The sequence below is a fragment of the Cyprinus carpio genome, chromosome A7 (genome assembly GCF_018340385.1).
Source record: "Cyprinus carpio isolate SPL01 chromosome A7, ASM1834038v1, whole genome shotgun sequence".
Taxonomy (NCBI): Eukaryota; Metazoa; Chordata; class Actinopteri; order Cypriniformes; family Cyprinidae; genus Cyprinus; species Cyprinus carpio.
In genome coordinates, this window is record NC_056578.1 from 11,803,750 (window position 1) to 11,818,079 (window position 14,330).

Here is a 14,330-nt window from a genome sequence, read left to right on the forward strand (position 1 = left end):
AAATTTTCTGCTGTCAAGGTCAATTACTACCTGACAAGATCAGGACCACTTCAGACACCCACACACCACAGTTCATAACATTCACCTTCTTCCACCATCTCTCTGACTGACTCTCTGATGGCGATTGCTTTCTGAAAAAAATTCACACTCTAACAATAGAGCCGGCCATTAAATTCTGACCATACATACAAGGTATTTCCCATAGTTGTTTAACATATTGGTCACTCTCATTGCTGCTCTTAGAATATTTCATTAAGAGAGATCTGGTATTTAAAGAAAAATTATGAATGAATGGTCTTCATGTGAGCATTCTGTCTACAAGTTGATCTGATATGATCAGTGTATTTCAGACTACAAGGAAATGGGTTTGAGACTCCCATTACATTTAATCATTTAGCAGACGCTTTTATCCAAAGCCACTTACAAATGAGAACAACAGAAACAATCAGACCAACAAGAGAGCAACATTATACAAGTGATGTGACATGTCTCAGTTAGTCTAGCACTGTACACATAGCAAGTTTTTTTTAATAAATTAGAAAAAAAAATAGAATAGATTAGAATAGAATAGGTAAGTGCTAGTATTAATTGGTCAGCTGCTGACAAAAAAAGATGAAAGTTGAAAATGGCTAAAGACTCAGCTGCTCGAATTGAGATTTATTCCATCAGCTGGGAACAGTTCAGGAAAAGGTCTGTGAGAGTAATTTTGTGCCTCTTTGGGATGGCACCACTTGCAGTACTCAAGCTTCCGGAGGGAGCATAAATCTGAACTAGTGAGTTTAATTATATTGGAGAAGAACCAGTAATTGTCTTGTAGGCAAACATCAGTGCCTTGAAAATGATGCTAGTGGCTATTGGCAACCAGTGCAAACTGATGAAGAGAGGTGTAATGTGGGCTCTCTTCGACTCGTTGAAGACCACTCTCACTGCTGCATTCTGGATCAGTTGCAGAGGCTTGATACTACATGCCGGAAGGCCTGCCATGCAAAAGAGCATTGTGATAATTCAGTCTGGAGAGAACAAGAACTTGGACAAGGAGTTGTGTGGCCTGCTCTGATGGGAAGGGTCTAATCTTGCTAATGTTGTATAAGGCAAATCTGCAGGACTAGACAGTTGTAGTAATATGGTCTGTGAAGCTTAACTGATCATCAAACACAACTCCAAATTTCCTGGCTATCCTGGAAGGAGTTATGGTTGACGAACCTAACTGTATAGAGAAGTTGTGATGAAGTGCTGAGTTGGCTGCAGAGATCATGAGCAGTTCTCTCTAAGCAAGATCATGTTTTTGAATGACAGATCCTAACGATGACATGTAGATAGAGAAGAGAAGTGGTCTAAGCACTGAGCCCTGAGGAACCCCAGTAGCAAGAAGTTGTGACTTCAAGACACTCTGAAGGACCTACCTTAGAGGTAAGACTTGAACCACTGAAATCCGGTTCCAGAGATGCCCATCTTAATGAGAGTGGAAAGGAGGATCTGGTGGTTAACTGTGTCAAAAGCAGCAGACAGATCCAGCAATATGAGTACTGAGGATTTGGAAGCTGCTCTTGCCAGTCTCAGAGTTTTTGTAACTGAGAACAGGGCAGTCTCAGTTGAGTGGACGCTTTTGAAGCAAGATTGGTTGTTGTCCAGGAGGTTGTTCTTTTTGAGAAACATAAAGAGTTGGTTGAGCACAAATCGCTAAAGTGTCTTTGCAGTGAATGGAAGAAGGAATATCGATCTGTAGTTTTCTAAAAGTGCTGGATTTAGAAAGGGTAAGCAGTGGGGTTACCTTAGCCTGCTTAATTGCTGTGGGAAATGTACCAGTGTTAAGAGAGGTGTTGAAAATGTGAGTGAGCGCAGGTATAATTGAAGAAGAAATGGCTTGAAGGAGGTGAGTGTGGATAGGATCAAGTGAACAGGTAGTAGGATGATTGGAGAGGATAAGTTTGGAAACAAAAGTGGAGAGAAGGAGGAGAGAGTGTGTATTTGTTGTTATGATGTGTTTGTCAGTTTGTGGTCTGGAGAATTGGCCGCTGATGGTTCTTGTTTTATTTATGAAGAATATTGTCTTTGCTAAAGTCTTCAGCTGTAAGAGGTGATGAAGAAGGGGCGGGGGAGGACAGAGAAGAGAAGAAAAGGTTTTGAAAAGTGTGCGAGAGTCAGATCAATTATTAATTTTGTTGTGGTAGTATATCGTTTTGGCAGTGGAGACATTTGCAGAGAAGGAAGAGAGGAGTGACTGATACAAACTAAGGTCAGTAGAGTTTTTGGATTTGCACTACTTCATCTCTGCAGCCCTGAGTCTAGAGCGATGTTCCCAGAGAACATCAGACAGCTAGGGGGCAGAGAGGGTCGTGCGTGCTCTTCTGGATGAAAGGGTGCAAAAGTTGTCTAAGCAAGATGTTAGAGTGGAGCAAAGAGTGTCAATAGTGTTAGTGTCCAGCGCTGAAAACTGAGAGGGCGGAGGAAGTGAGGATGAAACCATAGAGGATATGCGAGAGGGAGAGAGTGAGTGTAGGTTATGCCGAAAGGTGACCTGCAAGGAGAGCTGCAAGTAACATGTGTATGGTCCAACTGGTTACCTGATTTGTGACTAGCCATAGTAGACAATCACTTGAGGTCAAACTTGAGGAGACAAGCAGAGTGTTGAAGTTAGTAGCCTGTGGTTTTTCTAGGTGGATGTTGAAGTCAGCAAGTAGTACCAGGGGATTACTGTCCTCAGGGAAGTTTGAGATTAAAGCCCAATTTATACTTCTGCGTCGTAGCCTGACGCGCACCTCTCCAAAAATCTAACAGCGCGTCAATTCTATGTGGACCACAAGCGCTGTGATTGGTCTGCTAGAACCCCTCCTTCCATATGTACTTTAGTTGTGTTTTAATGTTACACCTTCTTATATAAAATAAAACAAAGCAAAGAACAAGTGTCCTTTCATTTATTATACTACATAGCATTTTACATCACTTGTTGTCCGCGACCAACAATGTTGATCTGCTGTGGAACAAGTCCTTGTGGAGATTGAAAGAATGCCATCTTCTTTTGTTCCATTGTTGTCTCCTTTTGTAGTTTTAAATTATGATTTAATGATTTGATATTTATTTGCAGCCATCATGGCTATAATGCGTCTCTGACGAGCCACTTCTTCTTCGGCTTTTGCCGTGGTACCGTGGGTTACACCAGCAACAATGCCCGTGGACACTGCAGACTAGCGGTCTGCATGAGTACTGCACGTCGACGCGGACATCGATGCAGAAGTATAAATGAAAACTGACGCATAGTCTATGGCGTAAAGGCTACGGCGTAGGTCCAATGCAGAAGTATAAATCAGCCTTAACACATCCAACTCCTCCAAAAAGTACCAAGTTGACCTGGGGGACGATAAACAACTAAAAAGTGCTATTTCTGATTAATTTCTAAAGATTTTAATAAAATTCTCTATTAAAAAAAGAAATAATATCAGTACAAAAGTTTGCTCTTGGCATAATTTTCTTCAAAAAATACTTGCTGACAGCGATATGAATAGGGTATTGTTGATTGTGGGAATTGTTCTTAGATCTTTTGCTGATAATTGTAAATGTTGCATTAGACTCTATGAATAGCCATGTAGTGGTTATGAAAGAGATTAACTTATGACCCAAAATATCTTACACATTTTTAGCTGCAGACAATTCAGCAAACATCTTGATTAGTTGGCTGCTCGTCTAATGATCCTGGCACAGCATTTTAAGAGAAACATTGTTCTCTAAATGGGGAGCACTTACATCAAGATTTCTAGGTTTTGGAATGTTAATAATTTCTGGCTCATACATGGTTTATTTATAATATTTCCACAAAAATATTAAGCATCCCAGCTGTTTTTAACATTCAACAAATCAGCATATGATTTCTGACGGATCATGTGACACTAAAGAATGCAGTAATGATAATGAAAATTCAGCTTTGCATCACTGGAATAAATTATATTTTAAAATAAATTTTAAATAGAAAAACCACAATTTAAAATGATGCTTTTTATTGTATTTTTGATCAAATGAATGCATCTGTGTTGAGTATAAGAGACTTCTTACAAAAACATTTTAAAATCGTACTGATTTCAAACTTTTGAATGGTAGTGTGCATGAATTTTCTTTTGCATATGACTTGATCTTAACATGTGATCCCTTTCAGTACATCCTAATTTTCTTTGTCCATTTTTGTCCATGACTTTACCTCCTACCACCTTCCTCAAGAGGACAAACAACCCCCTTCATGCATACTCCACACCGGATGAGCTCAAAGCATGTCCTTATATGTGCAAATCTCTCCGCTTCAACAGGAAGAGGCAGTTTATTAAAAGTGCAGTCATTCTTTCTGCACATTATAAATACAGTTAATATGTACATCACATAGTATGAACCACACTGATTTTAATTTTATAAGCAAAACAGAAAAAAACTTTTTTTTTTAAATGATCATCTTTTGTGTTCCACTGAAAAAAGTATAGTCATTGATTTTTGAGTGAACTCCTTAAAAATTTTCATCTTCAGTGCATCTTTGTCAAAACAACATTATATAATTTTTTCATTCCATGATTCATGATTTTTAGAAAGAAAAAGCAGTGACTCAACTATGCTGCAGCTACATAAAAACTCATTAGAGAGTCCCAGCAGCTCTGAGAATCACAATGCAGCGGTTCCAGCCCACTCCAGCCGTGCTGCCGGACACTAGCTGAGGCACGCAGCTCTGAGGATCTGTGCTGCTGCCAGTCTGTATGGTTTCCGCTAATTGGCCGAGCTCGTTTAGTAATGGTCTCACTTTTCCTCGGCCGCCCCCTCTCTTCCGTGGCTCGCACAATGCCTGGAAGTCGCCTAGACCCACAGCTCCCTCTCTGTTTTTTTCTCCTGTTGTTTTTTCTCTCTCTCTTTTTTTCCCTCACACCAAAGACACAATTGATGCAGTCAGCATCAAAACAAATAGGAGCACAAGGACACACACACTCAACACCCTCGTCTAAAAGATACTTCCGACTCACATTAACAAACATGGTGTGTGTTTCAACAAAAACAAAGGATGAATTCAGTAATTGCATAATAACTTCTCAAAGCTCAACACCTATATGCTGTTTTGTGATGGATGGCATTATTATTTAATGCAAAACTGAATTATGATCAATTTCACTTTAATACAAGAAACTGACTGATTTTTTAGAAATTTCAAATCATTTGCACGTATTTGGTTTTAATTATTTTCATTTCTTAATTTATTTAGTCCTAATTTTAAGTAAGATATGTTAAAGATTACATTTAAAAGTGTTATTAAAATTATTAGTGTTTCTATACGTGAATGTATAATGATGTCAAAGGCAATCAAAATGTAAAAACCATGGAAATGCACTATTGCAGCAATATCAAATCAACTGACAGCAATAAACCAAAAAATTTCAAAAAGAGAAAAGTTTCATACTAATATATTATGCAATGTTAAGCAATCATTGCCTGGTGGGCAAGGAAAGAGTAAACTAAAATGAATTTAAGAAACCTGAACAATATAGGTGTTGGTAATATTATTTTTATATTTTCTTTTTTTTAAGCTTTTGTAATGGCTCTTTTGCTCACCAAGGTTATTTGATCAAATATACAGTAAAAACAGTAACACTGTGAAATATGATTACAATTGAAATTACTTTTTTTTATATTTTAACCTGTAATCTTTTTCCGTCATGACAAAGCAAAGTTTTCAACATCTATGAATCCAGTCTTCACTGTTATTACATTAATACTGTTTTTTGAAACATACGTTCTAAATGTGAAAACTGTGGAAATAACCATGCACAATTAAATATAACCTGATAGCAATAACTAAAAAATAATATAGCCTAACACTGGCCAAAAACCATGCAAATGCAATATCAAAGCAATCATTGCCTGGTGCATGATAAAATAGTGAACAAAAAATTAATTAAAGAAACCTGAAGCTAAAAATTTCATATAGACTTAATTATCTTTGTCTTTATGCCCATTGGTAAGTTTTCCCTCCAAACTCTCCATGAACCATGAGTGAAGAAGTTGAGGTAACTTTCCGCTTGTTTTTGAGCTATTGTTGGAGACCTACACGGGCCCCCATATCCCCTGTCTCATTCTCCTGCCTGCATTATTGTCGGATGTCCTGCGCAGGCGTTTCATCCCTGTCTCTAGCTCTGTGTGTGTGTTTAATTGTATGTGTCTCACAGGAAGCCTTAAGGGGGGCAGGCGGTGGAGTGGAAGGGGTGTTCCACAGTTCCTGCACATCTGCAGGCTGCATTTCTCTAGGTGTCACTCAGTTGTTTTTCGATCGTGAGAGAGGGATATCACCCATATCAATTTTTTCTAAACTCTCCTATTTCCTTCCGCTCATTGCCCATAACAAGCTTCCAGAAGCAAATACATACACACACACTCTCCTGTCACAGGAAGCCAGACAGAGGTTTCCGGCAACCCTTGAGAGAGGCAGGTGAGGCCTAATTTGGCCGTACCTGCTGACCTGGCTGCATTCATGTTGCTTATCTTTGGTCTGAACTAAGGTCATGCCCTTTGTTTTGGCCATGTTTACTGTGTAACCTGGTTCAATCAGTCTATTCTAAATTACTTATAGGAAGTTAACTCTCAAGACTCATTTCAGATGGCCTACTTAGATTACTAATGTATCCTCAAAGTACTGGAGTTGATTTAGTTAAGACAAGACTTTGGTGCAATACTTATCCTGCAATGTTTGTGCTATACACGAATGACGTCTCAATGTAGATAATAAATATTGGAATCATACATAAAGGATTCTGATTAATAATATTCATTTTGGCTAAGCAGTTTATCCTCAAACGTAGATTAGTGGAAAAAATTATGTAAAAAGCTGTCAAAAAATTAGGTATAAAAAGCTGGGATTTTGTTGGATTTATTTGCTTTGCCATTGGTCTCAATCCTCAAAAGACAAGCTTGTCAGAAGAATTCTTATATGACTAAGTTGATGTATTTGCACAAACTTCCTCTGAGACAGTTTCCCTTGTCCTGGACAGAGACTGGGTCATGCACGTTTGCTTTGGTTAGCTGAACTCCTGGACAGTGTTGAAAGGACATCTGACCCGTTGACAATACTCATAAGCCCACGCAGGCCAACACACCCTACACACTCTAACACACAAACCTACATTCCCTGAATTCTTAAGTTCCATACAAACATTTGCAAAACACCCATCAACGTGCATCAAAACGCACTCTACCCACTTTCCTGTCATCATTAAACACAAAAGAGCTCTAATACACAACTATAAATACTGACACACAGGGGCCTGGAGCCTTTTCCCGCTGAGCTTTCAGCACGTGGGCAGCAGAGGGGGATTCAGCTTGGTGTTTTTTTCCCCTGATCAGAGACCATCTAGATCCGGAACTCAGTCATTATAAGAAACGCCAGAAAACTGACCCAGGAGCAGTGTGAAAAGGCAGCTTCTACTAACACAGGAAATAAACACCCTGACTGAATGAGACTTCCTGCACAGCGTTATAAAGGATGCTCTCTCTTAGGTCAGACTGGTCAGTTCTTCAGAGACACGTTTGAGCGAGGGAAGTTAGACTGTGTGTGTGTGGCTTGTTTAAAACTGGGATCAGAAGAGAGGGGCTGTAAGAACAGGGTGGCGTGTGTTCTCGTCCCTGCTGGTCGGGGTGAGTTTTCCATTAAAACTTTTTAATGTATATTTAGATTGTATAGATATTTTCTTGCAGACAAATAGTTTTACTTTTAACATATGAATTCCCATTTCCATTTATTTCCTCAAAAATGTGATGCTTTTTGATTGTTATGCTCAAATCACATGGATCCTTACTCAGTTAAAGAGGTGTTATGAATGAGGTTTCATCATTTTCATGGGTGGACTAAATGTGATGAATGAATAACAACTTGGTCATTTTTCCACTGTTTTCAAATTCAGCAGTTATTTTTTTTTACTTTGAATTATTATGATGCATATCTAAAAGGTGGTGTGAAATTGAGTAATTTTATTTAAAAAAAAAAAATTTTTTTTTAGAAAGCTTTACTGGCCCAGTTAGACGTTTCACTACTAACTAAACTAATGCGATAGTCAGTGCATCACAATTTTATTGTGTATGATATTTCACAGTTTTGCAGAATGCTTCTGACACCTGCAATTGTTGTATTAATGATATTGTTTTTAAAACGATATTTTATTTTAAAGATGTTTTACTTGATGCATGCGAGTTAGAATTAATTTTTTTTTTTTTTTTTTTTTTTGATGGCAGGTACGAGTAGGGAGCTGGCCTCCCCATATAGGTGCTTTTGAATCTCATTTTGTCATCTTTGTCAGGTAAAGATATGCTTATGTTTACTGATCATATTTTCTGATAAAGCTTCACAGGACCATAATTCATATGACTGGACTTGTTATTTAATTAACCTTAATTAAAACTTTGGTTTATGTTTTTAACATTTGATAAATATACAGATGTAATTATAATATTATTTATAAATATCAATAAGTCTTAATTGGCTTTAAAAGTATTTTTTTACATTTTGTAAATATGCATGTTAAATTATAATATTATGTATAAAAATAAATGCATATTTTATTTTTAGAATATTCTTTCCAACTGCATTTATATATATATATATATATATATATATATATATATATATATATATATATATATATATATATATATATATATATATATATATATATGAACAGCATTATTATTAGTTAAAATTATATTTACATCCTTTATCAAACAGAAAAATCAATGCAAATGGAAGAGGGATACAGAGGCTACTCCGAGCACGCTGCTGCTGCCGCCGCCGATGTGATGGAGGTGAAAGGCTACATAAAGGAGTTCACCCGTCACTCCAGCGACGTGTTGCTAAACTTAAATGAACTGCGGCATCGGGACATCCTTACAGATGCCACGCTGCTTGTGGGCACCGCCAGGCTGCGCGCCCACTGCGCCGTGCTCATCGCATGCAGGTTGGTCTACAGCGAGTGCCAGGATGTACAGCCATTCACTTTCTCTCACCCTCCCTCATGTCTTCTGTATTGCCCCCCTCTGCCTTTTTTCCTGTTTGTGCCAAGATTTGTCTTTGCTGGAAGACATTAGCTCACTCCTGCATGAGATCATATTCCGTCTGCGGATCTTTTATCTCACAAGTATTGAATCACAGCTGACACACTGTTTTGTTTTTAGAGTCTACTGTTGATTGAATCTTTGTTTCTCTTATTAAGATCTTCCACTGTTTCCACAATCAAAATTGTAATAATTTTTTTGAAGGTTTGGTTACCTTTTCTTGCACCTAAATATATATATATATATATGTGTGTTTTTCACAGTGGATTCTTCTACACTCTCTTCTCTCGTCGAGCGGCCGGTGCTGGCGGTGAGCGGGGGTTTTCTCTCACCCTCCCGGTGGGGCTGGACGCAGGCAGCGTGTCCCTGCTGCTGGACTTCATGTACACCTCCTGCCTCCCTCTCACGCCCCGGACAGTATCTGGCGTGCTGGCCGCTGCCACCTATCTGCAGATGGAGCATGTCGCTGACACCTGCCGAGCATTTATTCACAGGTGAGAATGGGAATGAAGACCAAAGCAGAGGAGGTAGCAGAACACTGCAGTCGTAACGAGACAATGGTGCTACAAATTTGGTCAGAGCTCAAACTTTATGCAAATAAGCAGCAATGTGACACAGAAACGACCCAGCTAACAAAACAATTACATTTGAAAAATTGAGTGACCCTTGCCAGAAAGTTCTGAGAACATTCCTTGTTAGCAGTGTACTCTACCAATGATTTCTTAGAAAGAAAGTACAAAGCACTCACTGGGTCTGTACCCTAAGGTACAAAAGCTAAAAGGTGCATCTTTGTGTTCTACTTACTCCTAAATGGTACATATTAGTAACTTTTTAAAGGGTATAGTTTTACATATTTTTAACTGAGAGTAGGAGTTCAGACAGTGATTCATTAACTGACACAGGATTGGATTCCACAATCAAGTAGCCAAAGAAACTCAGAAATCACCAGTGATTTTATTGCTGTCATTGTGAATGCCTTGTGATACACATTTACATTTATCAGTTCATGCATTCCCTGGGAATCAAATCCATGATGTTGGTGTTGCTGTAGTGCCATGGTCAGATTGTTTCTGATTTTGCAGTATTGTGGCCATCCACTTTTTAATGAAATGTAGTAATGTTCTGGAATATATAAACTGAAAGTTTGTTCTTTTCTCATTCAGTGAAAGGATCTCTGTCAGTCCTTCTTTGATGGAGCCAGCCTCTAGAGCGCCCCTTGGTGGAAGGTCACCACCTGCTCATCCCACCATCTTCTCCTCCCCCTCCAGGCCTATTGCTGAGGCAGACGATCCCATCCCAGACAGAGCCAGGTAAAAGGGTTATACAAGGATTGTCTAATAATAAGTATTTGAATTGCATTTGATACTTAAACTGTATCCCATCTCAAAAAATTATCAAAAAGGCATGAAATGCATTGACTGTATCTACAGGGTTCCAAGTGAGAGCTTTGCCTCACCAGATCTAGAAACTTGCCTGATTGCTGTCCCCAAGTCTCAGACCCTAAAATTAGAGGAATCTTCACCTGGAACCCCATCTACACCATCTCCAGACAGTCCTTTTCATTCCAGCGGGCAGCCCAACTCACCTGCCGAGTCCAGTGGCTGCAGTCTGTCTCCCCAGCTAAAGGTGTGTATGTTTATATTTACTCTACCATTCAAAAGTTTAGGATCAATATTTGTATTTTTTGATAGAAATTAATATTTGTAATCAGAAAGGATGCATGTAAATTGATCTAAATTGATGATTAAAACATTTGTTACAAAAGATTTTTAAATAAATTCTGTTGTTTTTTTAAATTTTCTATCCATCAAAGAATCCTGCAAAAAAAGTAACACTGTTTCCACAATAATATTAAGTAATAGAATTGTTTTCAACATTGATAATAAGTATCATGTGACTGAAGACTGGAGTAATGATGCTGAAAATTCAACTTTGCCATCACTGGAATAAACTTAATTTTAAAATATATTCAAACAGAAAACAGTTATTTTAAATCGAAATAATATTTTCACAATATTCAAGTATTTCCTGTGTTTTTGATCAAATAAAATACACTGCATTGAAAGTTTCCTAAAATGTCTTTCTTTATCCTTCAATGTAAATCTTTAATGTTTTGCTAAGCCTAAATGAATTAGTATTCACTGATTTCAATATTTCATCCTTACAGAAGCGATCTGAATCCAAGCCTTCTCCTGACCCAAAGGCCTGCAACTGGAAGAAGTACAAGTATATTGTCCTCAACCCTCTGTGTGCCACACCTATAAAGGAGGAGGAGCCTGGAGAGGGGCGGCAAGCACAAAGCCACACCCCCTTTGCCAGTGATAAGATGGAAGCCTCATCTAAAACAACAAATAACATTTGGACAGGGGAGGAGCCTGGACTGAATAATAAGTATGTTTTATCTCTTCTCACTTAATTGATTAAAGAACTTCTGATGTAACTGATTAATAAAGTATTGTTATGTAGGAATGAACAACATTTTCAATGTAATGTATTGACCATTGTTCTGTTTCCTGTAGGAATACCTTGTCTCTTCCATATAACACATCAGAGCAAAAAATATACTTTAGTCCCCATCATGTTATGGACAGCACCCTTCCAATCAGTGAGAATAAAGGTCAGTGAGCATCTCTTAGCTTTACTATGAATACATGTGCTTACAAAAATACACAGACTGATCTGATCCTCTTCATTTTTAAATAGGCCTCTGCAGTCCTTATGTTTGTACCCAAATTGCCAATCAGAGTCATTTACTGAGCCAACACCCAATCAAGTTTGAGAAGCCCTCTACACAGCTCAGTTACCCTGGAAATCAAGCCACAAACACAAAACCTTCCTGCTCCGGTGAGGCTGCTGACTCAACAGATAATGTTGGCTGAACTTACTTACAAATTCATTTGTGGAATCTACTTCCAGTTGTGATTTGTGAGGCACAGTCACTTAGTGTGTTTAAATCTTACTTGAAAGTAACATTTTCATGTATATGTGTGTATTATTGTTTCATTATGTAAAGCACTTCGAGAAGGCTCTTATAAAGGCACTGTTTAAAACATTAAAAATAAATTATAATTATAAATTTAAAAAGATAAATTGTATTATATTTGTAAATAAACTAACATTTTAGTATTATTACTACAGACCTCTTTCTCATTCATTTCACTCTTTTATGTCCCCACTGACTCAGGAGACAAGCCTTACTGCTGTAATGTATGTGGAGCACAGTTCAACCGGCCTGCAAATTTAAAGACTCATTCCCGTATCCACTCTGGAGAAAAGCCCTACCGCTGCGACACATGTGGAGCCAGATTTGTCCAGGTACATCTGCACAGAATCGCATGTATCATTTTAATTGGGACAATAATTTATAATAATTTATTAATAAATTAATTATTTATTTATGTATGCACACACACACACACACACACACACACACATATGCATACATATATGTCAAAACAAATTTATTTGTTGATTTATTGTCTTTTTCCTTTTTTATCTCTTTTTTTGAAAAGCATCAATAAAAAGAGTTCAACTAAAATTATATTCTTGTAAAATGTGTATGTGTGTTGTAGGTCGCTCACCTGCGTGCCCATGTTCTGATCCACACTGGGGAAAAGCCGTACCCATGTAACACCTGCGGAACACGTTTCCGCCACCTGCAGACGCTGAAGAGCCACCTGCGCATCCACACTGGAGAGAAGCCTTACAGCGTCAGTTATATTTTAACACGTATATTTTAATATCTAATATATATGCACGCACAACTTCACACCTCTCTCTACTGTAAAATGATGTTGAAATCTCACTCTCTGCACTAATTGTTTCTTCCAGTGTGAGAAGTGTCACCTGCACTTCCGCCATAAGAGCCAGCTGAGGCTTCACCTGAGACAGAAACACGGCGCAATCACCAACACCAAGATCCGCTACAAGGTTCTGGTTGACCCGTACCAACCTGGGCCCACACTGCTACAAGCTTGCTGAGGGGCATGTCGAAACATCTCGGGCACTGTTGCTATATGTGCTATCTTCAGATAGGTCAAGATCTAAGGCTGAATTTGATGGATCTATTAAAAAGTATTGTAAAGAGTTTAAAGAGGTGGAGTGCTGCACTCGAGGACAGCTTGACTATAATTATATCAATGAATGTAGTCTTCCAAGAATGCAGTACTCCTGCACTAGATGTGCTGACTATTATCTTTATTATTTGTTAAAATGTTATTATTTATTTTGCTTTGCATACTTTATGTTCTTCGCGCTATTTAATATTTTTAATTTGCAAAAAAGTATTTTGTTGTCATATTGGCCACTTTTTCTGTGGCAGGAAAAATGGTGAAAATCATTGTGATAAAGTGTGCAGCCCTATTCAGATGGTAATTGTTCCCCTGGGGAATATGAAAATATTGTGACAATATGATAAACAATTATCATCCAAATAAGGCTTAAGACAGTAAAATTAAGAGAATACTTCAGTAGATATGGAATGATTTTTTTGTTGTTGTTTGCTGTTAAGACTCAAAGATGGTTTGTGGCAGAGTGTGAAGGCGTTTATTAGGAGTTCAGATTGGAAGTGTAAGAGCTGAATGAAAGTAAAAATGATTGCATAAATGGAATTCTGCAATAAAGTGAGAACAATTATGAAAGGAAGATAGATAAAAAAGAAAGAAAGTGTAATGAAGGATTTAAGAATGTTTGAGAAAGAACATATAAAAGATACATTTGTATAATTTTTTTAATTAATATGCTGTCATTTTATTTATTTTGTTTGTTTGCTTTGCCCAAAAGTATTACTCTTATTTGTTAATGGATCCTTTGTGGTGTTTGTACTATATTCTGTTTCCTATTTAAGAAGATAACAGAACAACCTGAATGGCAAACTTAAATGTAACCTCTTAATTGCTTATTTACCAGTTATTCAGTATGTCAATATCCTAATTAAAAAGGCCTGGAGCCTATTTGTGTTTAAGTAAGAAGAAAGAACGAACATTTGTAGACGATTAGCCTCTCAGTGTATCTTTTTTTAATGATACCTATGTTGAAGAGAGCATTTGATGGTTTTTATGGTGTATTATAGTTGCTGAGAGTCCAAGCAGGTTGAGGACTCACACTAGCCAAACTAATATACATGTAAAGAGTGATGATTATGATGATGAGGATAATGATATCAACAATATTATGTTGCGCTCTTTTGCTGGACAAAGACCTATTTTATATAAATTAAAGTTAAATTAATTTCTCTTAATTGTGTTTGTGTTTGTCTGTTACAGTTTTAG

At 37.6% G+C, this 14,330-nt stretch overlaps 1 protein-coding gene across 1 annotated transcript; it reads left to right on the forward strand.

Annotated features, from left to right (window-relative positions):
* The first annotated feature begins 7,513 nt into the window (after positions 1–7,513).
* LOC109093686 (B-cell CLL/lymphoma 6 member B protein-like) lies at positions 7,514–14,278 on the forward strand. Its single transcript, XM_042759667.1, has 12 exons — positions 7,514–7,650; positions 8,245–8,309; positions 8,735–8,963; positions 9,324–9,554; positions 10,224–10,370; positions 10,491–10,686; positions 11,228–11,451; positions 11,580–11,677; positions 11,764–11,904; positions 12,245–12,375; positions 12,633–12,770; positions 12,892–14,278. The coding sequence occupies exons 3-12, from the start codon at positions 8,743–8,745 to the stop codon at positions 13,039–13,041; spliced, it is 1,677 nt and encodes a 558-aa protein (XP_042615601.1). The 5' UTR covers positions 7,514–7,650; positions 8,245–8,309; positions 8,735–8,742; the 3' UTR covers positions 13,042–14,278.
* The last annotated feature ends 52 nt before the right edge of the window (positions 14,279–14,330 follow it).

What these genes read in the sequence shown, in the direction of transcription:
- LOC109093686 (XM_042759667.1), top strand. Translation starts at nt 8,743, where the DNA reads ATGCAAATGGAAGAGGGATACAGAGGCTACTCCGAGCACGCTGCTGCT. An exon ending in GTCTGTCTCCCCAGCTAAAG is followed by an intron (nt 10,687 to 11,227) that starts GTGTGTATGTTT and finishes TCATCCTTACAG; the next exon opens with AAGCGATCTGAATCCAAGCC. An exon ending in GAGCCTGGACTGAATAATAA is followed by an intron (nt 11,452 to 11,579) that starts GTATGTTTTATC and finishes TGTTTCCTGTAG; the next exon opens with GAATACCTTGTCTCTTCCAT.